We start from the raw sequence: 26,261 nt of genomic DNA on the forward strand, positions 1-26,261 counted from the left end.
GGGGTCCTTGACGGGCTGCAGGTGGATATCTGCCCCACTGGGGTCTTCCATGGGCTGTGGGGGGACAGCCTGCCTCACCATAGTCTTCCCCAGGGGCTGCAGGGGAATCTCTGCCCCTCCTCCCCTCCTTCTGCTCTGACCTGGGTGTCTGCAGGGCTGTTTCTCTCACGTTTTCTCTCAGCTGTTCTGCAGCATTTTTTACCCTGTGTTAAATACGATATCACAGAGGTGCCCCCAGATTTGCTGATGGGCTCAGCTTTGGGCAGGAGTGGGTCCATCTTGGAGCCAGCTGCAGCTGGCTCTGTCAGACAGTTTTTATAACTTTTTAATCAGTCTATTTGCTGTGATTAAGCGGCATCCGTTTTCTATGCAAAAGATCAAAAATAATGGAATTTTATGGACTCTAGAGTTTCTACTGTTGTATAAAATATTTCTGAGCGTTGTCTTCTCTATTAAGTTACATGGGGCTGCACTAGTGTATGATAGCTTTATTAAATTTGAATTCTAACTGGCCTAATTCTGCAAATGACAATGTTATCTATCAATCATTTTGTCCTCTCTGGCATTTTGAAGGATTTCTGGTCGTTAAATTGAGAGTAAAATAAATACATACCAATTGTGCCTGAGTGAGGTATTTCTTCCACCAGAGATACTTGCGCATAGAAGGGATGACTGACAGTCCATAATAAGAATACATAAGCACATGGATAAAGCTATTCAAAGTGGGTCCAAAGAAACCTATAAAAATCCATCGGGGAAAACATTTTTATATACCAACTGCTAAAAAGTGAGAGAAGATATTGCTAGCGATGCGTCTTGCACATGGTAAGTCTTCCCTTCATGCATATCCCTAGCTAAAGACATTCTTGATGTGAAGAGATGCTGTTTTAGGGACAACTGACAAACTGAGTGATACTTCCTAGGGGGGGTTTCTCATGCTGAATTTGTATTTTCATCCTGTATTTTTTGTTTGTTCCACTTTTCTATTCTGTAGTTTACAGGTTATTGCTTTTGTTCCCCTCCCAAATGTTATTTGCGTGAGTGTCTCCACTATCGCTGTAAGCTTTAGACACCGCTGTGGGTGACTGTGCTGCTGGTATCACAGCTTAGGGCTCTGGGAGGCACGTGCTCTCCTGCTCCCTGATGCAGTAGTAAGGGCTTTACTCTGAATTAAACTAGCCTCGCGTGGCTGTGTTTGAGCACTGCTCTCATTTTTTTCCAGTGGCTCCTCTGCTAAATGCAGATTTCCAGAATTTCACCCCAGATAATACCTTGCCACTCTAATGAGCTACACTTAGTAAATACTAATTCTAGAGCAAACGAATTACCCTCTGTACCTTATAGACTACTGAGAAGTAGCAGCACTACTCTTTCTACTGTATGGCTGTATGCTCATGTGTTTGCTGGCAGTGCTTGACAACTACAAGATGGTCTCACCAATTGTTTTGATTTTTCAACTGATTAATTACTTAATAATTACTGATTAATTTCTTAGCTACTGATTTTTCCACTCTGTTAATTACCATAGTGCAAAGCTAGTGCAAAGTACGGGGAATATGTTCAGACAAAATAGAAAACACAAATCCCTACTAATTTGTTTACACCTCTGTTAGAAATAGCTCGTGACTGCGATGAAATCCTTGATCGCTGCTTCTACCCATAACAGCAATTTACTTTGATTTTGTGCTGTCCATAATAAGTGCCAACAAATGTGATTTCTGCTCTTTGTTCTGAAAAACACTTGCAACAAGTTGCTTTACAAAATATTACAGCGGACTGAGGTGACTCCCTTTAATAGCTCAAAGTAGGAAAACTGATTGTCTTCTCAACTCTGATAACAATCCCATAGGAAGCCTCTGGCTGTCTGAAGCCCTGGAAAAGTGTGCATGTTGTGAGACACCTGAAGTAGTTCTCTGCTGTTTGGATTTAATGTATAAATGCCAAGTGACCAGCCTGTGGTACCATACATCTTCCCCACCTCAAGAGGGGAGATGATGGCAATTACTGTATCCTTCTAAGAGCCAAGATGTTTAGAGATCACTGTTGCAAAATATATCGAACCCAAAATATAATAAGGCAAAGGATGCTGCTACTTCTGCTATTTCAATATGAAACGTAAGACCATATCGATCAGTTCTGGCTGTCCAGTAGTTCTGCTACTTGAATGATATGTATTCTCATTTAAAACAAAATAAACTTAAACTGGTATTTTAATTAGTGATTATGTAAGTAAAGTATCTTGCTAAAACAGAATGTCAGATTGATGTATACAGGAGTCAAACTTGTAAAAATACTATTGAGTTTGTCGTGATTGACACTGACTTTACTAGGGTCATGATTTCTTCCTACATCTGCTTTTGGAGTAGGTCTTGTATGTGATCGCTCTTGCGTACTATTCAGCAGTGTTATGTTGTCTAAAAGTGGTTCGAAGAGAATATGAGAGGTTGTGGCAGCTAAGTGGAAAATCTGGGGCCTAACACTCAGATATTTTTGGCCTGAACTTTTAACCATGCTTTTAATTTTACTGCGGTCTGCAGGTGTTCAGCAGTTCTGAAAGGCTATGAATGTTAATGATGCTGTCAGTGATATACTTGCTTTGCATGGTGATGTGATTCTCCACCAGCAACAGGTGACTTATACCCCAGGTGATGAAGCGAACACAGACTTACTTTGCCCACAAGGTATCCAGTTCAGAACACACCACCAAATGTTAAACATAGTGGCATGGTGATACACGTGAAGGAAGGTGATCTGGCTGCTTTTCTTTCTCAGTACAAAGAAGATAGTGTCCGTGAATTCAATTACTTTGGAAAAATAATACCACCACAGCACCTTGGCTACCTGTACAAGCAAGAACAAAGGAGCAGGAGATCAATATCTGTCCATAAAAGGGCTTAAATATTGCTGTACTTCATCAGTCCCTAGGCATGAAACTTCCCTGAAGGCATTAATAGCCTTTTGAAGGAGGAGCACAAGCTCTTGCTTCAATTTTATTTCCCTTTTGAACAAGGCAGTTTAGAAAAACTGCATTATTTTTTATGTGATTGTGTAAATATATAATTATCTAAATATAATTTAAGAAATATAAACTTTGAGGGCTTTCTAATTGTTCTATTTTTTTCATCAAAGATATAGTTGTGTGGGGTTTTTGTGGGGGTTGGTTTTTTTTTAAGGGTGTTACCACTTATACTTTGTTGGTACTGAACAGATTTTGCTGGCGGCAGCTTCTGTTTAAATAATCGAACTTCGACACTCAACACCATAGACTATATCTTCCTCTAGAGTTGAGACACTTTATCAGTGCTCAGGGTATGTCCCAGGACAGTTAAAGACAGTTAGTTAAAACAGAAAGGGGGAAATATCTTGTTGATGGGGAAAAGGTATTTAACTGATTCTTTCCTTGCCAAAACACAGACAAATTTGGCGGATTGGGGGAAATTATATAAGTTAACCAATCTTTCTGTCTTTGAGCTCTAACATTATCTGGAAAGCAAGCCTGAAGTGGGGAATGACAGACAGTTAATACATGGAATCGCTGTAATGCAGAAATAAGGGTTGAAACTAGAGATGTGCCAAGCCAGCACAATGTCACTGTAGTTTTCCAAAGTTTAGAATTGGGTTTAAATCAGTTTCCAGCTAGAGCCCAACAAGTGTTACATCTTAGACGATTGATTTTTCTCCTAATTTCTTAAATGATCCATATTGTCTGTTTTAATAGGCCAATGCTGTTTTGATCACAGATCTTGATACACGGCCTTTCAAAATACTCCGTCATGCATTCTACAGCAAGGATGCATCTATCTTGAATCAGAAAGATAACGCTTCTTGTTTGCTACCAGGTGTTAGGCAACTTGATTAAAGCTCTCATGTTAAAGATGTCATCAGTAACATCCTTATAACTGCTGTGAGCACAGAAGTGTTGCACCGAGGACTGCTGCGGATGCTGGGAGCTGAGCTGCTGCTGCATCTCACCCGGATGTCAGCCTCCCCGGCGCTGTGGAGGTTCTGGCACTGCAAGTTGTAGCCTCCTTCCCATGTGGCAAGGATGAGCTGGAACAGAAAACACAGCAATTATGTTCATGAACAGACGCAGCAGTTTGCTTTTACCCCTGCAGTTGTTCTGTGTTTATTGAAAAAAGCAGCACAGGAGTATGGTAAGATCCCACTCCTTCCATGAACTGATGCTCCTAAACCAGACAACTTGCTAGTATCCTCTGCTTTGAAAATGGAAAAGGCATCAGGTCGTGTTGGAGATATACACTGGTATATCTTTTACATTTCTCTAGCTTTAGAACCTTCAAGGCATCTGTTAAAATCTCTCCTTACTTAGTGCGATGATCCTCACTCCAAAGCTCGTGCTTGAATACTGTATCTCTGCCTGAAGCAGTGTGAACAGAGCTTAACATAACTACTTGTGCAAAACCAGCCTTGAGAAAACTTCCCTGACGCCAAGCAAGCAAACAGAAGGCAAATCCGAAGTAGTGCAATGGGAGAAATATTTCCTAATGCCATAAACATGTCTCTTTATCCTACCCAGTTAAATGCAAGAGGAAGTAGAGGAGAGCGGGCATAGTGCTGAATGGAGACGTGAATAGACACGCAAGCAATTTCTTAGATTTAGTGCATGTCATACTGGGAAGCAGACAAAGCAATGAAATGTGAGGCTACAATACTGTGATGGAACAGAAGGTTTCTAGACAGCCATATGGTGGCTTCTGATGTGGAATATTTTTATAGTAATGACTACCTAAAGCATTCAGCAGCCCTTTTGGAATAGGGAGCCTAATCTGTTGTCTATAAATGCTATGTAGAGTCCATTGATTTTAAAAAGGTCTTACTTATTCTTGAATGTGTGAAAAGTGGTTTTGGGGGCCAAATGGAGCAATTAATGTTCTGGGGTCTGTCTCCCTCTCTACAGAGGATGCAGTGAGTGATGGTGGGAGAAATACATTGAAGCGTTATGCTGTAAGCAGAGTTGCAAGATGCTGTGAGAAGTGGGTTGCTTTGAACCCACTCCTTCAAGTCCAGGTTGGATGGGGCTTTGAGCAATCTGGTCTAGCAGAAGGTGTCCCTGCCCATGGCAGGGGGGTTGGAACTAGATGATCTTTAAGGTCCCTTGCAACCCAAACCATTCTATGATTGAGCTCTGGCACTACATTCGTGGGGAAGGTGTATATCAGCATCTGTACAGACTTTTCACTCTGCTTCAGACTGACAAGTAGTCTCTTGCGTTGAATGTGTGCCTGTCTATACAAAAGTAAAGCAGAGATATTCTTAGTGATCAAACTGAATTAATTCCTAGAGCAAATACATTTAAAAAAGATTATGGAGAATATAATCTGGAGAATTAGCAAATAGCACAGAATGCCCATTATAAATTCACATTAAAAAGCAATAAAACCTGGAGAGCCAGGGTTTTCTGTAATTTTTTCTCTGAATTGCAATTCTGCGATTGTACCTGTAAGTCTAATGTAGCTGGTGTATGTGGCCAAAATAACCCATAGAGATTGCAGAGACATGAAAAGACAATAAATGTTTTGCAGATAACTGTTACATAACAACCAAAACAAACCCACTCCTTTTTGGAACAGCCCATGTTTTGGTGGATTCACCTACCGTGTGTGCCAGAGGTCACCAAACCAAACAGGATGCGACCTGAGTCTAAAAACAGGGGAAACCACGAAAACCCAGCTAGAGATCCTCATACAAATGCTCGGTGCAGCTGGGACCACAACTTGCCTTGCCAAATTGGCCTCTGTTTGGGTGTTGTGCCTGCAAATGTGCAGGGCTGGGATGTCTGGGCTCCTCTTCTTTCCCCACCGGTCAGGCGGGTGGGAAGGAGAGGCATGGGTCACACCTCTCCAACTAACTGAACCTGGAGAGGTGCTGAAGAGAAGGGAGTGAAGACTCCTTGAGAAAAGCATATAATGCCACTTCATTTCCCTATTAGCTTTCAAAAAGCAGCTGAGTGGAAAAGGGTTTATTTCTGCCCTCTGAGCAGAGGGCGTGCAGCTCCCCAGCTGTGCCTCCTGTGGCATGTCCTCGGTCCCCAGATCTGGGCCTGTGCTGTAGCTGGCAATATGTAGCAGCTTCGTGAGGGATGGGGAGACGTTACTGCATGGTCGCTTTTTTGGGTAGCTCCTCTTAGTGCATTCTTTGTGCGCTCTCCTGCCTTGGATTTTCTCTCCAAATGAGAGGTGACTGAGTAATCCCCAAAGCGAGACTTCTGGAATAGGCAGGTACAGCTTCATTGGCAGGCTATTGTTGAAGATTTGCTCTCAACTCTGTCTTGTTACTTAAGAAATGCTGAAGAAAATGGAATTGTCATCTTGTTCTTGGCTGGGAGCAGTATAGTCAGACAGTGCCGGAGTATCGGGAGCTCATCTGGAGGCAGAATCCTGGATGCCAGCAGGCTGCGGTGGTGGCATCTCGAAGTTTTGATAAGGCATGGTGTCAAACATGGGCACTAACAGCTCTGCCAGAAACCTCTGCTGCTAGTTCTACTCATAGGAGCAGGAAGAAAAGGATATTGTTTCTTGTTATTTTATTTTTCTCAGTCAGCTATAATGAAACCCTCATTGGCTTTATAGGTGGGAAGTGGTGATAGCAGGACCATCTCTAGCCCTTGCGAGTGCAGGGAGTTGAAATCATGACCCTCAAAACCCTAAAAACAAATGAAGGAGAAGAGGCGACTGCTTTTCTGTTCTTGTGCAAGGCAATGTCACAGACTGGGGAGGACCCTTCCTCCTGATTTTACTGAGGAACTATAAATTGCTATTGCAAATGCACTCTACTGCTTTCTTAAGGTAAGAGATAAAGTTTGCATTTTGTTGTGTTTGTAATTTACATGATGTTTTGTAACTTAGCTCTGTGATATAATGTGCCTATAACGTTTTTTATCTAAAGATCTTAAACAGTTTTACTTTGAGAGGTTTGCAATTTTTAACATTTTTTCCCAAGATTAATTAAAACAATTTCACCTGATTGATTCTATTGCAGTCTATATCTGTAAATTAATACCTTTCGTATGCTTAAATTGGTCAAATTTGTTCATTTCTCTTTTAATGTATCTTTAGGAACCTTCTTTTTTCAGATTCTAATTGAGAAAACTCTTTACTCTTTCAACTTCTTTTTCTCTTCCCTGAACAACTAACTCATTTTTTTGGTTTGCTGAACATACCTAATCTCATAAAATTTCTGTTACAGTAGGTGAAACGTTGGTTCACAGAAATTTGCTTGAAAAATTTGCTATTTTAAATCTTTTTGATTAGTCTGTTTTACAAACGTTCTGATTTGTGTATGATTACAGTAGACTGATTTTCAGAAATCTCTTTTGTGTGTTGTTTTCTTATGTGTTAAAGGTTAGGAAACTTTTCTGCTGGTGCTGAACCGGCCTGCTTGGTCATATCTCAAGATTTTTTTCAGGTATTCCATTCATAGCTCACATGCTGGAAAATGAGACGAGAAAACCCTTAAAGGCTCAGAAATAAACTAAATAAATATTTCTTTTCAATAGCACAAATTTTTAACATGATGTTTGAGAAATCTGCAACTCATCACAATTGGTCAGCATGCAAATGGAGATCAAGCTTTGGGGTAAGAATACCACTCTGCCTGTAGGGTTCTCTTTGTGTTCTTTCATTTGCTGTTCCATGATTCTGTATAATGCCAGATCTTGCAGATCATACTATATGCCTATTCCCCAGCCGTTTGACTTGGCAGAAGAGTTCCCTCTGATTTGTGTCTGTGTTTCAAGAGCCAGCAGCTTAGAGCAAAGATCTGTTTTGACTGTCTTAACCTTGCTCTTTAACATCAGCTTTTCTTTAGCTCGTTTCTATTCTCTGTCATAGGTGCCTTATGTACTGCTGGGTCTCCTTTAGCGAAAAGTGGAGAATCCACTTTGAGTTTTGACTGCTCTACTTTGCAAGCTAATTTTCAAGATTTCTGGCTAACTTCCTAATAAAAAATTAGTGGGGAGACTTGGAAGGCAGAGAGTACTTTTGGGATCCTGATGATCCTAGGCCATGATTTTCATATTGGGTATCGGTGATGTAGAAGGTAAGCAGCTTACCCAATGATACCAAATGAGCCAGCTGCATGTCTGGAGCAGAAGCTGGTACCTTGATACAAGATGTTCAGTTACTAGGTCTCTTTTTCTCTGATACCAAACTCATATGTTACTTGTACTGTTTCAATTATGTTCCCTTTCACATGCTGAACACTCTCACGACTCTGCAGAGTTGATGGTATTATTAATCATGCAGAGATGGTGCAAGTGCAGGATGTATTAAAGAGATGAGAAATCCCCTCTATTTCAAAATACAAATACTCTCTCTCTAGAAAACAATTCTTTGAATGCTTTGCATTCTTGGCAGCCTATCCTGGAAATAATATTAACACATGTATTGTTTAAAGCTATTTGGAAAAGCAGATCACGTAAAGAAGGAAGTTCTGCCTTGTGAAAAATTTCTATGAAGTAGCAACATCCTGTTATTAGTTGAGTTTTCATATTTTGCTTGTTGCTCTAACGTTCTTAACAGATTACAGTTGTTACACCAACAAATGACCTTTACTCATCTGCTTGAGTATAAACAGATAAGGATTCACAATACTTGCTTCACTGCAGCTGTCTAACTCTTGGTTTCTTTTTTTTTTTTTTTTTAAATGGGAAATCACGTTGTTCAGGAATAAGAGCTGGTTCCTCTGTAAGAAATCTCAGCAGAGGGGGGCCAGCAGGTGCCAGAAGATGGTGCCAAAGCCTCTCACCTTGCTGAGTAGCAGGCTAAGCGCCAGCAGCCTGGACCCAGGGGCCTGTGCCCTGCTCACTTCAAGCTTTCAGCCTCAAAAATCGCACAGCTGTAGCTTGTTCCTGCATCTGTCCTCTACAGGTAGGCTAAAAAGGAAAGCAATGTGATATGCTGAATGGATATTCCTATTTCTACTGACTGCGATTTCTCTGTGTTCTCTGAGTTCTAGAAAAAGCTCTGTGTGTGTTGGGCTTTCTCAGAAAGAAAATGCCTGGAAGCAACAAGGTATTCCCCCTTGTCCCAGGGAAGGAGAAAGAGAGTGAAGCACCAGCACTGGGCTACACCTGACTGGTGACCAGTCACCAGCGGCGCTCCTCAGGGCTCAATTCTAGGGCCAGTTCTGTTCAATATATTTACCAACGATCTGGATGCAGGAGTTGAATGCACCATTAGCAAGTTTGCTGATCGTACCAAACTGGGAGGTGCTGTTGACTCTCTTGAGGGTTAGGAGGCCTTGCAGAGGGATCTAGTTAGATTGGAGCATTGGGCTATGATTAACGGGATTAAATTTAACAAGTCCAAATGCCAGACCCTGCACCTGGGACGGAGTAACGCCGGGCACGAGTATAAATTGGGAGAGGAGTGGCTGTAGAGCAGCCCTGCAGAAAGGGATCTGGGGGTGCTGGTTTGACAGCAGGCTCAATGGGAGCCAGCAGTGTGCCCTGGGAGCCAGGAGGGCAAACCCCGTCCTGGGGGGCATCAAACACAGCGTGACCGGCCGGTCAAAAGAGGGGATTATCCCGCTGTATTCACCACTGGTGCGGCCTCACCTTGAGTACGGTCTGCAGTGCTGGGCCCCACAATTTAAGAAGGATGTGGAGGTCCTTGAATGTGTCCAGAGGAGGGCAACAACGCTGGTGACGGGGCTGGAAGGCATGTCCTGTGAGGAGCGGCTGAGGACTTTGGGCTTGTCTAGTTTGGAGAGAAGGAGGCCGAGGGGCGACCCCATTGCTCTCTGCGGCTTCCTGAGGAGGGGACGTGGAGAGGGAGGTGCTGAGCTCTCCTGCTTGGGATCCAGTGACAGGATGCGTGGGAATGGTTCAAATCTGTGTCAGGGGAGGTTTACACTGGGCGTTAGGAAGCATTTCTTTACCGCGAGGGAGGTCAAACGCTGGAACAGGCTTCCTGGAGAGGTGGTTGATGCCCCAAGCCTGTCAGTGTTTAAGAGGCATTCGGACAATGCCCTGAACAACATGCCTTAACTTCTGGTCAGCCCTGAAGTGGTCAGGCAGTTGGACTAGATGATCGTTGTAGGTCCCTTCCAAATGAAATAGTCTATCCAGTAGATTGTCTGTCTATGCGGAAACAGTTCAGAAGGGGAAGCCAAAAACTAATAATGGAATTAGTATTCAAATAATTGAAACTCCTCTCAAAAGTTCATAGTAGGAGGATGAGTGCTAGTGTCTTTCTTGTGGAAAAAAGAGCAAGAAGCCTCTCGACGTTATTATGTGTATGATGTTTTACTGGGTTTTCTCTAGGACTCCAGTCCTCAGGACATTTAAAACAACTTGATCTGACTGCTGTTGTCAAGCAATGGAGGTCTTGCTAAACTAAGTAAGGAGACTAATCTGTCAATGTAGTGGAAAGAAGGGTCTAATTTGCAGTGCTGTGAATCACCTATTTCCCTTGGCCGTAGGAGGAGATTTTTCTTAGTCCCTGTGAATGGCAGCTCCTCCCTGGTTCTATAGACCTGGACAAAACAGTCCTAAAAGCAGTTATCTGCTGGCCACATCCCAAGGAAAAGGAGTCTAAGCAAACACTCAGGACAGTGTCTCAGGAAGGAGAGAGGTATGACTTTGTTTTCTTTGCATTTTTTATTTTAAGTGCATTTTAGAATGAAACGCCTTGGAAGATTATCAGTGTCTAAAAACAGAGGCCAGATATTTACGATCTCACCTGACTTTCCTTTTTTGGTTTTTGAAGGGAGAAGTCAGCTCCTTGACTGTAACATGGCTCAGTTCCACAAGCATGCAATGTCTGAATTGTCTTTCCATCTCCAAGAGGCTGGGGCGAAGGCATGCTGCAATGCTACTGAGGCCATTGCACTTTTACATAATAAGTAGATGAATAGAGGAAGGTACCATTAATCATTCTTGATTTATCATTAAATCAGTCTTAAACAATACCTAAAAAGCTTTCAGGCATGTTTTCTGGCTAGGATATTCAATTGTAAAATCATCTGTGAATAGTATTTGTTGAAGAATATCTCTCTACTTAAGTTGCCTATTTTTAGATGAGCCTCCAAGAATTGTGGTATAATCCCAGATTTTAGATGGATAGCTGAGATGCAGAACAGCTGGTGTTTCCAGATTGCTGCTTTTGTGTCTTGGAGAGCTCAAATAAGCTGTAGTCTGGCAAGACCATAAACCCTATAGGGAAGCAGCGTGGGCTAGATTGTTCAGCGCAGGACTGGGGGATTCCGGGAGCCTAGTCCCAGCCCTAGCGTCAGTGTCTCGGTTTCCGCGAATGTAACAACTTAGTAGTGGTGTCGTGACAAACAAGAAAAAGGTGCTGAATAGGAAACGCCCCACAAGATTTTTCTCAGTTGAAATATTTTGTTGTCCCTCTATGATGCAGTTGAGAGATTTTTCATGGGAACAGAAATGTAAAGAGCATGCTTTGGGTTACTCTGTGGTGAGGCTCTCCATGGTTCTAGTTAAAGGTCCAATAATTGCATGCATAGTGTCCCCTCAAAAGATGGGCTGATTCTGTAATACACCAACTGGGGTTTGCTATCCTGACCTGCAATATGTACAGCTGGACTCCATGTTGGATCTCTCATTCTGCTGGAGCATTGTAACTAGAAGGATACTGGTTATTCCACGGTGGAGGAAGTAAGTGGTCCCATGCTTTCTTCTTATTTTGAGGTCAGAAAGTTCATATCACAGTGGCAAAAAAAAGAGCACCTTCCCAAATGAAGTTTTGATAAATGTCTGTTTGTTTGGTTGTTTTTTTTTGTCAAGAAGCTCTTTCAAACTTAAAGCCATGTTGTTGAGAAACTCCCAGCCAGTTCCATTTAATACCCCTTCAGTAAATGGGAGACTGCTAGAAGGATTAGTGAACTAGTGACTTCAAAATGACTTGAACTTAGTTATGAATGATAATTCCTTTGTGTGTTGCTGTTGTCTGGGATAGTGGAATAGGCTAAAATAAATCCCTTCTAGGCTTATTTCCACGAATCTTTGGCTACATCTCCTATTCTGAACAGCTCCCGTATGTTACTTTGTGGTACCAGTGATGGTATCAGAAGCTTTGCACATGTGAAAAACCTCATCATATGAATTTTTACTCTTGATTTCCAGTAACGGTCTACTGAATTCTATTTGAATGTGCAGGTGAGATCCAGAGCACTGCCTTTTTGATGAACAGGCTAAATGTTCTACCTAAATGTGGAGCTCAGAAAGGTCAGTAGGAAAGACATAGAGAACTCAGAGGATGAAAACTGAGAAGCGAGGACAAGTCTAGCTAGAATAACTGCAGGCAAGGACAGCAAAGTCAGCTCCTCAGCTCTCCAAACAAATTATTTGATTAAGATAGAACACCTGGGAATTTAACTCTACTCAGACAAAGTTCTTGCTTGCTCAAAAAAGCTGTTTGCTTTTGTCCTTACATTTCACTGCTTTACGATGCACTCTGTGACCTTTTGTTGTCTATTTTTTTTTTTCTCACTTCTCCCTTCTTCCAAATGATAGAAAAGTACACCTGATCTCTTCTGGTTTCTTACTTTGTTCTTTTCCTCTTGCTGCCATAAGGTTAAGACAGTCTTTTAGTCCTAATTAAAGAATTACTTCAAAGGAAGCCTTCACCTCAAGCACCAATCCATATGGATCTAGAATCATTCCTTACTTCGCTGCTAAATTTACATTTGTTAACCACTGAATGATTAGTGAAGGAGTAAACAATCATTTATTACAATCTTAAGAAGAACAAAATCATTATGTTGAAGTTGGATTTCTATAGTAAAATTCCAGGACAGTTCAAATCAGCTAGGATATATGTCTCTCTTTACCTTTCTTCATCACCTGCTCTATTAAAACTTTACCTAGACCTTCTGCTACTCAAGCTCTATCTTTTTAACACTTGCGCAGTTAGAAAGTAAATCTTTCTGATGTCAGCCATTATAATGATGGAAAAACCGCAGAGTTTAAGTGCTCCTTCTATTTTTGGTTTGTTCCTTTCATTTTGCCCACCGTTATCCCAAATCCAGGCATTATACTGGGCTTTCTAGTAATTTGTGAGATGTAATCCCAGTTGCAATGTGGAGGGCTAAAAATGGTGGCTAGTGGCTCTGCCTGTGCCAGCATTGTGCTTCGGACCTTTCCCTGCTCTCAGAGGGTATAGAGAAGGCAATTCTGGTACTCCTGGGAATCCTCACATCGTCTTGGCACCTATGGATCTGCAAGTTATGACTATAATTCAGAAATTGGACTTAACTGTAGGGTGAATTTTCAGCTCCTAGAAACAGGTAAAGTGAAGGTACTTTACTCCTCTTGTCTAATCCTGTAAGGTAAAAGACTTTTTTTCTGGCTTCACTAAAAAGGTTAATGCACTGGGCTTGCAATACTTGTGCAGTTCTGCTCTTTCCCCTCTGCTCTTTCCCCTTTGCTCTGAATCGAGGGGTCCTCACATGCTAGTCCTGCTTCCCCACATGGATGTGGTTGCTTGCTTACAAATCCTATGGATTTGTAATAAATCTGTGAAGCTACCTGGGGATACAGGCAGCTTGAGACATCACGCCACCCCTATGCTAATGACACATATCTCTAGATCTCTTTTTTAATCTGACCCAGATGGTGCCAGTGTCCTGGTTTTCTCAGTGCCTGATCAACAAAAGGACTTGGGTGAGACCTTGATGACTAGCTGAGATTTAATTTAAATAGGGCAGAGGTGATTCTTACTGCTGGGGAAAGCAGCCTAACACCGTGGTAGAGATTATGTCTTTTCCTATTAATGAGAGAGTATCCTCATCTGAGTAATTTCACAATTCAGAGATCAGCATTGGTCTCCTTTGTTTCCAGTTTTAATTTATCATTGGAGTTGTGATGGTTTTATCCTGTGGTGAACTTCAAAACCTTATCTTGGCCTCTGGCATTTCAGACTGCATCCCTGGAGTGTGGTTTGTGAGTTGACTTGCACATGAAATAATTTTAAAATATGCAGAGACCTGATTGCTTTTCACAGTAAGCTGGTTTTCTGCTCATAGTTGGTACTTTTAGGATCTTGGGCGGAGATTTGTGTAGAGAAAAGGCATATTTTTCTTCAGTGAAATTGCTAAAAGTTTTGATTTTTATTAAAATAAAAAGGTGGTAGTTGTTTTTCTTTCTGCAGATTTTTGGCAAAGTTACTAGAAATTGTTGGATCTGTAGACTTGATCTGGGTCTATGAACACGTAATGGTGCAGAAGAGTACACAACCAATAACAAACCTCTTGTGCAGGTTTCTCTTGTAGCAGCAAGGGTGGAGGGAATTGTCTTCTGGCCCCTTGTCAGTGCACCTGCAGCCTGCCTGATTTAAGCACAGGACTTGCATCTAAGCTTCAAGTACTTGAAAAAGCCATGCTCCAAAACCACATACTCCACTTCTCCATTATATTTAATGGCAAGAGGTAAGTGCCTTTGACGATTTCAGAAAAATCTATTTGCTAACTCAGAAGTCTAAAATAAGGTCTAATAAACTGCCATTCTGGGAGGCCTTCAAAGGCACCTAACTCTTTCTTGACACACAAATTTTCAGACATCTCATTAGGATGAGGGCAGCTGGGCAGAGCTGTTTTTCTTTGGACCTTGTCCTTCGGGGATAGAAGGGGTATCCGACCTTATGCTAATGGCATGTCTTAGAGTTGTCCTGGAGCTGTTCCTCCAAGTACTTTAGGGATTGGTTGACCTCAAAGCTCATGGAGCTAAAATCGGCTCCCAGATACTTCACGCCCATGGTGCAGTGCATGGAGCTCTGGCTCAAAAGAGGAATCTGTCCTTGGAGACTTAAAACCAGCTCTTTTGTTATGACTCCTTGCAATAACCTTTGCCTTCTTGCCTTGAGGTTGTACAAATCAACTGTAGTCAAGGGACAGCTAAACTAGGCCAGGAGATGAAGGTGAGGAGATGAAGAATTGCAGCACAGGTACCCCTATCAGCTGGTTTACCATGTTTCTCATTAAAGCCATGATGTGGGACAGTCTGCATTTGGAGATACACCCTTTCTTTTGAATGAGATATTTTTCTTCTTTTGAATGTCTAAGAAGGACCCACTCCATTCTGGAGCTATCACAAGAAAAGGTGTGTGGCACCTTATAAACAAAACCAAGAACAGATAAGAAGAACAACGCCAATAGCTGCTGGTGGTTTTTTTGTCTTTTATCTCTATTATAGAGCTTATTTTGTGATTTATCTCTGTTACAGAGACCAGAGGTCTTCAGGTGCAGTGGGAGGATGGAGGAATAAGACAACCGTTATAGACGTCTCTGACTAGGAATTAATCCTGAATCATACTCACTGGAGGGATCAGCTGTGTTTACATAAGAAACCACTGTGCAGAATGCTCTAAATATAGGTGACTCTTGCCTTAAAGAGCTTACTGTCCATAAAAGACAGAGAGAATAAGGGCCAGAGAGAAGCTTTGGAAATGAGACATTTTGAAACATTGAGTCACCATAACCTTATTCAGTACTGAAGATGATTTCTGCTCTCCCATTTGCCTGTTTTCCTTCAGCAGGGATGTGCAAGCTACCTCAGGCAGGTCTGCAAGTCTTAACTTCCATTCTGTTCCTTCACAGGAGAAGCTGTGATAGGAACAAGGCAAGTAGACTATGAAAAAATACAGAGCCACTATTATGGAAGAGTGTTTTGTACAGTGTAAAACCAGTCTGGCTGACAGTTGAGAGCTAAGGGTAAAATCTGCAGTAAAACAGCTGGTGGTGCAGATCAGTCATGATGTCCTCCAGGTTCCTGAAAAATGCAGAATGTGGAGCTACGAGCCACTGCCAGCCGTGCCCAGCTGCAGTCTGGGAGACATAAATCAGCATCTTCCAGCTACAGAATCAAGGTGTAAAGGGACTAATCTGAGGACTAATGCAACTCCGTGACTGTCTGCAGCAAAGTTAGCCTCAGGAAGGACAGAGCAGTGAGGTGGCTGAACAGGAGCTGGCTCAGCACGATTCATCTGAGGATGTGAAGGTGGCAAAAACCATGTTTGCATCATTCACATAAGTGAGACCTGCTAAAATTCTCTTTGTTCATTCATTTACTTGTGGCAGGCCAAATCAGCCTGCCAAGGGGAGGGGAGCAGTATTTTTGTTTTCTATTCAGTTAATCCTTTTTGCTGAGTCCTGCTACTGAAGACAGTTATCTGTACAGCTTCAAGCAGAATGGGGATTTAAACATCAAAGTGCTGATTTAAATTCTGGAGGACAATCAGTATGGAGTCATCAAACCTTCCAGCAATTGTGCTGGTTTCTCCTTTGCTCTGGGCCTGATCCTGCACACTCAGATGCCCACAGCAACCGCTGAAGCCAGATGGAGCTTTGACCAGGATGAAGCTCTGTGTAGCACGACTGGTTCTTTGCGCAAAGGCACAAACCTAAACTGCTCTTCAGCCTTTTGACCAGGCCAATCACCTCGTGTTTAGCTCAAATTAATTTCAAACTTGAAATGTTTTGGTCCTGTTTGGCTTCTGCAAAGTTTCTTCTCTGGCTGACAGAACAGTTGGTCCTTATTTTTCTCATGGAAACTGCTGTAGTGTCCAGCAGCCCAGGGAACAAGAAATGCTGTGAGACTGTGCAGGTAAGGCAGCAATGTCAGCTCACACCTCTGCAGGTCACAACATGAAATCAAGCACATCCTTCAGCCAGGGCTTCTGATGCCTGGGGTCACTTTTTAAGCCAAGTCGAAAAACGTTTTGTGGTTTTTTTTTTGTTTTAGTGTTTGTTTTTAGGGCTGTATGTGATGGATGTTAACACTTTAATATTAAAATACCTCAGTTATCACAAGGCTGAGAATGAGGAGCTCCCAAATAGTATCAAAATAGTGACTTTTGGCTTCTGCTCCCCACCGGGGTGGGGGGGTGAAAACACATATGTCTTTGCTGAGGAGCACTGTTTGAGTCCTCTGCTGCTGCAAAATCGTCAGGTGCATTCGAACCTCTCTTCTGGTTCTGAATGGATCCTGATTTCTGTAAGCATGTTCCTTCCTGATAAGTACTTGGGAAATAATCTGTGTGACTATATTTAGCCTCCAAGTCCCACAGCACTTGCTTTTTGCTGAAGTGGCAGGTTTTTAACATCTGTCTCTTACTGTCTGACTATATGAGGAAATCTTCTTAGGAGAGCAAAAAAATAACATTGAATTGCCAATACCATAAATAAATCAGTACTTACTCTCATCTATAAATCTGTTCACATTTATGCATGGGTATTTGTACATAGAAAAATCATTCCATAGAGAGTCATAAAAATAAAACTCAATCCATGGGCATATTCATGGGTGCTGAAGAGTGAGGTGTAGGCATGTTTGAGCTGAGCAACTGCTGCAGATTCAAATTCATGCTTGTAGACACTGTCCTGGTAGCAGCCAGCTGTCCCCAGGTGTGGACTGTAGCTCAGGAAGGACAGTCAAAATGTGCCGAGATGTAAGCTGAGAAGGTACTGTCCAGTTGCTAAAGGACTTGATCTCTAAATTTACTTTGCTGTTGATGTTAAATTTCCTAGCAAAACTATCTGTTGCTGAGATATTTCTGTGAAAAACTGTATATAGCTCACCTTTCTCAGCCGTGCTGCATGGAAGAACACTTACCTCTATAAGCATGTACAAGGAGAGCAGTGTAATCCCAAGGTTATATACAATGAGGTGAGCCCTGAGCGAGAAAGGAGGCCTGTCCTTCATGAACTTGTTGCCCAGCCATATGCAGAGTAGGTATGCTCCAGTAAGGAAAAATGTGGGAAGGTAAGAGTCCAAAAGGAACCATCCTCTGACCCTGGCATCTGAAAAGAAACACATGCAGCACGCAATTAAGACGACTATGGTAAAGCATTGCTAAAATGAGGCAGATCACATAATGAAAAAAGTCTGCTAAAAGCGCAAGAGGGAATCTGCCATGCTTTGCTCACAAGAGCGATCCATTGCTTTTACCTCACCCCCCACCCCCCCACGAAATCTGCATACTAATTCAGAGAATGTGTGCTGAAAACTGCATGGAATTCCCTAACAATTTAAGGTCACTTAAATCTTCTCCTTTTAAATGGAAAGAGAAAATGAAAAGAAGAAAACATTCCTATATGCTTTTTAAAATTTAATTTAATGTTTTAACTTAATATTTTATTAAACCATATCTTAATCTGCTCAGTTGGCAGTTTGCAGATAGTATTAAATACAAAGTATGTGTGCAAAGTTGCCAGTTCATATATTTTTTTAATTCTGTATCTGCCATATGAGTATGAAGGTATATAACACTTGCTAGAAAATATTTATACAAGGGAGAGGATTTTTCAAAAATGTTAAAAATGAAAAACAAATGGCAAATGTTTACTTTGACTGTTATCTAAGATCTTTGGTAAGGCAAGGGCTTGCTTTTTCACAGTTTCTGTCCCATTTGCCTGGTCCTGAACTGAAATATTAAGGTCAAATCCTGCTTGCCTTATTCACACAAGTAATCCCATTGGCAGTAATCAGATAGTTCAGTGTATATGAGCAAAGCCTAATCCTATATGCCAATCTGGAGGCACCACTTTGTTGTCCTATGAGCAACTGGATGTCATACGCAAAAGGAGTGTGTTTTCTTTTTTTTTGGTTTTTTTTGTTTTGTTTCCAAGATGGAGCAAAATTTAGAGTTAATTTTTGCACAGTAACAATTTTCAGACATTTATCTATAAAAAGAACAAAGGGCATCATGGCTAGTTTTTCAAAAATGTTACTCTAAATCTGTCATGATTTATGGACTAAGTGAAGAAATAAGTCAGTGAGAAGCTATTATGCAGGTCACAGTAGTTCTTTCTGCTCTTAGAAACTGTTTTAAGTAACTTTAGTTTATTTTTCAGATTATTAAAAATTGTAAAAGAAGAAAAGATATTCATAGTGTATGAAAAATCAATTTACTATTTTTCTGCCTGTGTTGATTTTGGAAAGGACTGGGCAACGGACGATGCTCAAACCAAATGTGCCCAAGCATTTAACAAACTGTTGCCGATTGCAAGTTTGCTGTACTGTATTCTTTCTGACTATTCTTTCCTCAGAAATATATGCATACAGCTATATGTAAAGTGAGATTTTAAGTAAGTTAGAGTAATCTGCTTATGAACAGGGCTATGAACATCAGCTTGCTTTCTCATTACAGTCTCCCTCCCCTTCCCACCTTGCTTCCATCACAGTGGCTGTAACACTCATCTGTTGGATTTGGGCTCTGCATGGGATGTTACCTCTTTTGCAGGAAAGACTTTTAACCAGACCTAAGTTACCGTGGAAGTCCAGTACTCTCCTGGTTTTGATTCTCACTTCTGGACTCCCCAAAACCTCTAGGAGAGGAGAGGTGCAGGGTTAAAGCACTCACAACAGCGCAACCATCTGTGACAAAGCACCATCCTTCGTTTAGGGTGGCCTTGCTTTGCTGTGCATTACCAAGCTAGAAGGCCTGTGTTCTGTCTTCAGATCTCAATGTCTACTAAAGATCATCTTGGTGGTAGAGTAAAACACTTCCAACAGCCCTCTTAAAGTTCACAAGCCACGTGTGAAGCTCTGGAATAGTTTTCGAGAGAATTCTGCTCCCATGTGGGCTCCAAACAGGTTCTCCTCCCATATAGGCTCTAAACAGGACCCAGGAGTCATGGGACAGGTAAAGGTTGTGTGTGTGTTGATCTAGTGTATGGTTTAGGAGCATAAGGATTTAATTTATTTAATTGGCATCCCAAATGAAGATGTAGAAAGCAGTCATGTCAGCAAGGCTGCTATCTAAAGAAGGGTCTCCCCATCTGAGGGTTGCAACACTTGGTGCATAAAGGTTACTTGCACAAGGGCCAACCGGCATCAGTAGATAACAAAAGAGCATGTTTGCTCAAAGAGGAAAAACAATTGGAAGAGATGAGAATACAAGCTAAACAGCATTAAATGCTGCCCCAGTATGCCCTCAGAAAGTATTCACTCTGCTGTGAGTGGCCACAAGCAGGTGGGCTGATCCATGCAAAAGCAGAACTTGTGTCCTTGTTCAAATCAGCACGTCGAGTATTTTTAAGATAGATACTATTTTCATTTCAAGAGAAATTATTAAAAAGTGTACCCTTACTGATTATTTTCCACCCCAACCTTGGTACCTTGAAGGGTAAGATGGTTATTGGCAGAAAGTGGTTTATAAATGGCAGCCAAGGAATGTGACTATTTTGTTTCCACTTACACTTATCCCTGAATGACAAGAAAAGGGAGGCTTTTATGTGGCAGGAAGGGAGAGGAAAGGGAGTGTATTTCAAAAAAGTTATTGGAAGAAGGAGAGATCAAAAGTATTTCTGTTGACTGACAGTTTGATCTCCAAGTTCAAGTACCATAAAGGTACGCTGTCAATAGGAGAAAGGATTATTTTTCCAATGTTGAACCCACACAGCATCTGAATTTGAGACCAAGGCAGTGAATAAAGCCACAGTGTGAAAGCACTGGACTACAGCAGGGGAAGGAGCAGGTGCCCACAAGCTCTGATTGCTCCGTGAATAAGCTCATTTACAGTCACTGGCCACGATGTGCCAGACCCTTGGGGTGAAATCTTGGCTCCTTTGAAATGACTGGCAGGCCTCCCAGGCTCTTTAAAGGTATCAGGCTTTTATCAGTGAGGTTTAGAAACATTTTGATTTGGGTTTCTGTGTAGCTTTGGCCAGTTGGCGTCTGAGTAGATTCAGACCTTCTTAAGTGCAGAGGGTAGATGGTTTTGTACCAATGCCTTGCTACTGTTCATAGTCAATTGAGGCGAGGAGGAATGCTTATTTCTTTATTGTAACTTTATTAAAATATATCTATTCTTGACCAACTCTGTTTCTTTTGCATACAATAAGCAACCAATTAACTAGATTAAGCTCCTGCAATTCAATATTCCTTAATTTTGTGTAACACCAAACAATACTCTGGTGACCCTGGAAAAATGCTCTCTTACAGAAGAATATAGCTATTTTACTGTTTCTCATTTTGCCTTGGTCCTAGATAATCTACCTAGAATAATATGCACCAACACCAAATTGTAAGACCACTTCTTATTAAGAGTTGCAACCAATGGGCATTTATATGGCTTCTATTCCCTGATTCAAAGGACTTGGTCTGCTAGTTCAAAAGCAAACATTGAGGTACAAAGTCCAGCTGACACCAGTGAACGAAGGCACAAAGTATGCCTATATATAGATCAAATTCAGATCTTTGATAGTATATCCCTTATTCTAGTAGTGCAGTACTGCAGCTGGTGTTAAGCTGGTACTCCCAATGTGAGCAGAGGTTGCCTCCAGGAACTAGTGCGTGGCTGTCGGTCTCTTGTGCTCTCAGCCACATTTGGTAATGACGACTAAAACCAGTATAGTAATACCAGTACTTCAGGAGTTACTACCTAAAATATAACCCATAAATATGGGATTGATTTTTATAAGAGCACTGTTATCTATCCTTTTAAGGATATCATCTTGCTGCTGAATGAAGTGTGCACTGTGGATGAAAATTGGTGGAGAGAAAGAAGGGGAATGGATTGCTGGTTTTAGACTTTTGGGGAAGCTCTCAAGAATTGATTAGATTTTCATTTGTGGGATCGTTCTATTCAATTTAAAAATGGTTGCAGTTTATTGTGAATTATTTATGTGTATAAACACATTGGAGCAAGCTATGTTATTCACTAAATGTATGATACTGTGTCATTATACCATCAGTTAAATTAAAGATTGTAGTGCAGAGGTATGGACAAACAAATGCTATCTTCAGTATTGCTGTCTGGAGAGAGATGGTGATGTACTTGGCAAATAATACAAATAATACTTGTTTAACTAAAGTGCTTTCTAAAAGCCCAGAGGGATCTGTGTGGTATTCTGCATTGGATTAATTACAGTTCATTCCTTCAAACAATTTGTTCTGGACCAACAAAGAAAGAGGAATGAAGGAGAACATCATGTCCATTTGAAAAAAACAACCAAACAAACAAACCAACCAGAAAAAGTACTTTTATGCTTGTGATCACATTTCTTTGTTAATATTAAAATGTACTATTGTAGAAGCCATTTCTGTTTTAATCACTTCTACTGCTGTTCCCAAGCTGTTCAGTTTTTCTTCACCAGAAATCTTTCTTTCATGCTTCACATCTACTGCAGAGATGATGGATAAGATTTTGTGGCCAGCCAGCTAGCCAGCTAAGAAAAATGAGAATTTCTTGGTTTTAAGAATGCTACAGCTTGCTTTCCCTTGTCCTCCTAATTAGCAAGGACTGTTTCTGGGACCTGGAGAACATTATTGTAACAAAATGAGAATACATAAGCATACGTCCATCCACATGGGCAGCAGTTCTGGATTTAACCACGGGGAAAAGTTTGCAAGGCTGTTCCTGAAGTTGAATGTTTAAGCCCAGCCCTAGCAGCAGAAAAATGGCCTTACAGGGACTTTCTCTGAAGACTGTCTGCTGTCTAAACTTCTGTCTTATCCCTTTCCTCTCATTGCTTGGCTCTCTTACCCTGACTTTGACGGTCCATCCTCAACTTGCCGTAGCCTTTCTCTTTATTTCTGTGGTCCTATTTCAGGTTGGTTTTTTTTACTATTACTTTGTTTCAGTCTTAATAAATTATGAGACACCTCCAAACTACAGTTATTCCAGTTATTCTTGTCCAAAGTGTTTTAGAAAGCAAAAGTAGGAAGTAGAAAGATGCATCTGTTCTCCCACCCAGCTTCACTGAAATTTTGGATGTGATCCTGCATGGTGCTAAAATCCCTTTCCTGCTTTTGCTCTGAACATCCTTCCGAATTAGGCTGATAGATAGCTGGACCAATCAATAACTGGATTATGAATGAGAATCAGCCTCAAAGCAGATCTTCCACTTTCAGAAAAACCCCAGCTTTCAATTTTTTTTAACCTACATTAGGATATAAAACTGAAATCCTTTGATATTCTCAGAAACAAAGGACTGTCAAATCTAGTGACTTTTTTTAAGTTTCAGAAAAAAAGGTAATTCAGTTTCACTTCTTCTTTCACCTTAAGTGTAATCTGTGATTGGTTTTAATTTGAAAAATGTATTGGCTTTCTATAAATGCAGTGCAGTGATAGATTTCCTACAATAATGGTATGTTCCTGCAAATACTGTGATTCTGCCTAGTCCACATTTTTCAATGAGAAATTATTCAGATAGAAGATTTTGACTGCTTCTATTTATTAAAATATTTTTGAGTAGTAATCTGGATAGGTATTATTTCCTAAAAAGGCTAAAAGTGGAGCAGCTTACCTCGAGGTCCAAACATATAGTCCACAAATGCATTTACTTCCCGGTCAAAAGCTTTCAGGTGCTCCTAAAAAATATAAAAAGGATACGTGACAAACATTATCTTATGGCTCACATAGAGAATACAATTTAAAAAAAACCAGCAAACCGGCAAAGAGCATGTCATGCTAAAGTATTTCCAAAGTACACAACATCGTGTCTACTGAAAAAAGCCAAACCTCTTTAAAAATTAATTTAGGGCAGATTGTGGTCTAGATAACAATAGAGGCCTCGTTACTGGAAACTGCCCAAAACAGAACTCTTTAGGAAGGGAAATTAAGGTTTTACAAATTAAAAAGAACAAGTATCACAGCAAACCTGTCTGTGATAGAGTGAAAACGACACCTAATAAAGATGCTTTTTTGTTTGTTTTTGCTATGTTTCCTCAACTGAAATAAATTTTTTTGCAGAGAAGAGCTGGCGCTTCCTTTGGTAAGCTTCACAAAGCTGCCCGGTTGCAACTAGCCTAGTGGCAGTGCATCAGCTGAATATCTCGATGCTTTATAAAGGAAACCTTTGGGGTCACCCAACTGAGATTTCTCTAAATCGGGCACTGAGTTCCTAAAAAAAAAAAGTCTGCAGGAGAACACAGACCTCTTGTAATGAAGTTCAGACTACGTAGGGAGAGAGGAAGAGGAGGGCTATGCTACAGAGGCATCGTGTTTTGAGGTTTTAGTCAATGAAGCTGCTAAGCTGGCAGGCCTAGCAAGTTTGGGTCTGTGACCGAGCTGGGAGGTAAGCCATGATAGGCACAGTCCTTCCCTCTGTCGGATGCGGTGGCCTCTCCAAAATACTTCTTCTCAGACTCCAGTTCTGGGCAGTGGCTTCCTGCATACCAGTGCCCGAACAACTCTTTGCTACGAGCCTGAGGTCAGCCAGGTTCTTCCTCTGCTCCTTCCAACACAACCCTGCTGTGTTTGATGAATTAATTTCAGCACTGAGCAAATGCAGCCAAGCTGAGGAGAAAGACACAGAGCGATGCTGAGCATCTCCATAGGGCGAGAGCTGCCAAGGGCTGTGTGTGCCTTTGAATGCCAGAGATCTCCACACCAGCCTGGGCTGCAGTCACCATCAGCAGATCTGCTTCGTGAAGAACCACGTTTGCTCCCCGGCCCTGGCCTCTGCATTCCCCTGCTGTGGCTGGATTGCGGTCTGGGCAGGCAGAAGCTCCTGGCACTCCCAAGCCCCTTGTGTTTCTTCCCCTCTTGCATTTTGGTCCTTAGGATGTTCAAAGTGGACGGGTTTTGTGTGAATACGTGGCAGCAAGAGGTTTTGCAGCATCCCAGGCTGTAAAGGTCTGTCTCTGCAAGATGCTGCTGTGTTCATCTTATCTTAAAGAAAAACCCAACAAAACCCCCAAAACTAAAACTATATGTGTTTTTTTTAAAACAAAAAAATAAAGGACTTGCTCTGAAAGAGGAGAACATGAAGCTAACGATTCACGATACAAAAAGATTTCTCATACTTTGCAGCATTGAGGAAATTAAACTAGCTTTCAGGAAAGGGTTCCGACTACTACCCCTGGAGAAATGTGTTTTCTCAATTTCAGACATTTTCCTCAGCAGCCTAAGGATGTCTTCTGTCATAGGAGGTTGCTCTGTTTCCAGGTGTGGGACCTGTGCAGAAGTTCTGCTTCCATTTTTACATCCTTAAGCTATGTAATTTTTCTGCTATTATTTCATGATGAAGGTACTGCCATTTGGGGAATGCCACACTGCTGTTTGTCTGTGATATGCCCACTTGCTGCATTAATTTGAAACAGAGCTACTCCTGTGCTTGATGGTTTTGTTGTTAGACTTAATGGACTGCTTTGGAAAAAATACTTTAATGGATTCAAGTGACTTGTAGGAAAGAGCATGCAAAGCTACTTGCTTTCATGCTTACATTATATAAACAAATCTTACGTGTCAAGAACAAAATAATAAACCATGATATTCCTTTTATATTAAAATACTGTAGATAAATGTACTCTCGGCTGCGTTGAAATGGAAATTAGGGACTGAATTCTTCTAACAGTTAGATGGCAGAATTAGAGTTGTAGAATAATTATTAAGGAGAAAGAGCAGAATGAAGACTTAAAAAAAAAAATAGAATCATAGAATCATTGAAGTTGGAAAAGACCTTTAGATCATTGAGTCCAACCGTTAACCTAGCACTGCTAAGTTGACCACAAAATCATGTCCCCAGGTATCACATCTACATGTCTTTTAAATACCCCCAGGGATGGTGACTCAACCACTTCCCTGGGCAGCCTGTACCACCTTCTTTCGGTGAAGAAATTTTTCCTAATATCCAATCTAAACTTCCCCTGGCGCAACTTGAGGCCATTTCCTCTTGTCCTATTGCTTGTTACTTGGGAGAAGAGCCCAATCCCCACCTCACTACAACCTCCTTGCAGGTAGTTGCAGAGAGCGATAAGGTCTCCCCTCGGCCTCCTCTTCTCCAGGGTAAACCACCCCAGCTCCCTCAGCCGCTCCTCATGAGACTTGTTCTCTAGACCCCTCACCAGCTCGGTTCCCTTCTCTGGACACGCTCCAGCACCTCCACGTCCTTCCTGCAGTGAGGGGCCCAAAACTGAACACAGGACTCGAGGTGCAGCCTCACCAGTGCCCAGTACAGGGGGACAATCACCTCCCTGCTCCTGCTGGCCACACTATTTCTGATACCGGCCAGGATGCCGTCGGCCTTCTTGGCCCCCTGGGCACACTGCCGGCTCATATCCAGCCGGCTGTCGACCAGCACCCCCAGGTCCTTTTCCACCGGGCAGCTTTCCAGACCCTCTTCCCCAAGCCCGCAGCGTTATATGGGGTTGTTGTGACCCAAGGGCAGGACCCGGCACTTGGCCTTGTTGAACCTCATACAATTGGCCTCGGCCCATCGATCCAGCCTGTCCAGGTCCCTCTGTAGAGCCTTCCTACCCTCGAGCAGATCAACCCTCCCGCCCAACTTGGTGTCGTCTGCAAAATATAGCAAGATTGCTTTTTGCATAGGTT

At 41.7% G+C, this 26,261-nt stretch overlaps 1 protein-coding gene and 2 long non-coding RNA genes across 8 annotated transcripts in view; 1 reads left to right on the forward strand and 2 right to left on the reverse strand.

Annotated features, from left to right (window-relative positions):
• The window catches only part of ELOVL2 (ELOVL fatty acid elongase 2), a 54,976-nt gene that overhangs the window by 4,365 nt on the left and 24,350 nt on the right, over positions 1-26,261 (reverse strand). Inside the window, exons 2-6 of the mRNA XM_030041684.2 lie at positions 23,233-23,296; positions 17,594-17,781; positions 3,973-4,050; positions 2,670-2,841; positions 614-738 (exon numbers count right to left, since the gene is read on the reverse strand). Of these exons, the coding sequence (XP_029897544.1) occupies positions 614-738; positions 2,670-2,841; positions 3,973-4,050; positions 17,594-17,781; positions 23,233-23,296 (627 nt within the window). The remainder of the gene's footprint in view (positions 1-613; positions 739-2,669; positions 2,842-3,972; positions 4,051-17,593; positions 17,782-23,232; positions 23,297-26,261) is intronic.
• LOC115352906 lies at positions 727-19,540 on the forward strand. Of its 6 annotated transcripts, none has more exons than XR_003927320.1 (4): positions 727-825; positions 6,591-8,888; positions 10,444-10,595; positions 14,244-17,587. It is a non-coding gene; the product is annotated as an uncharacterized LOC115352906 (long non-coding RNA). The 6 variants fall into 6 exon arrangements; XR_003927321.1 differs by lacking the exon at positions 727-825 and adding an exon at positions 19,131-19,540 and having other exon boundaries at positions 6,271-8,888; positions 14,244-16,585; XR_003927319.1 differs by lacking the exon at positions 727-825 and having other exon boundaries at positions 6,271-6,806; positions 7,851-8,888.
• On the reverse strand, positions 6,188-9,147 carry LOC115352907. Its single transcript, XR_003927323.2, has 3 exons — positions 8,887-9,147; positions 7,372-7,375; positions 6,188-6,275 (listed from the first exon to the last, which is right to left on the reverse strand). It is a non-coding gene; the product is annotated as an uncharacterized LOC115352907 (long non-coding RNA).

Source organism: Aquila chrysaetos, chromosome 18 (assembly GCF_900496995.4).
Source record: "Aquila chrysaetos chrysaetos chromosome 18, bAquChr1.4, whole genome shotgun sequence".
Taxonomy (NCBI): Eukaryota; Metazoa; Chordata; class Aves; order Accipitriformes; family Accipitridae; genus Aquila; species Aquila chrysaetos.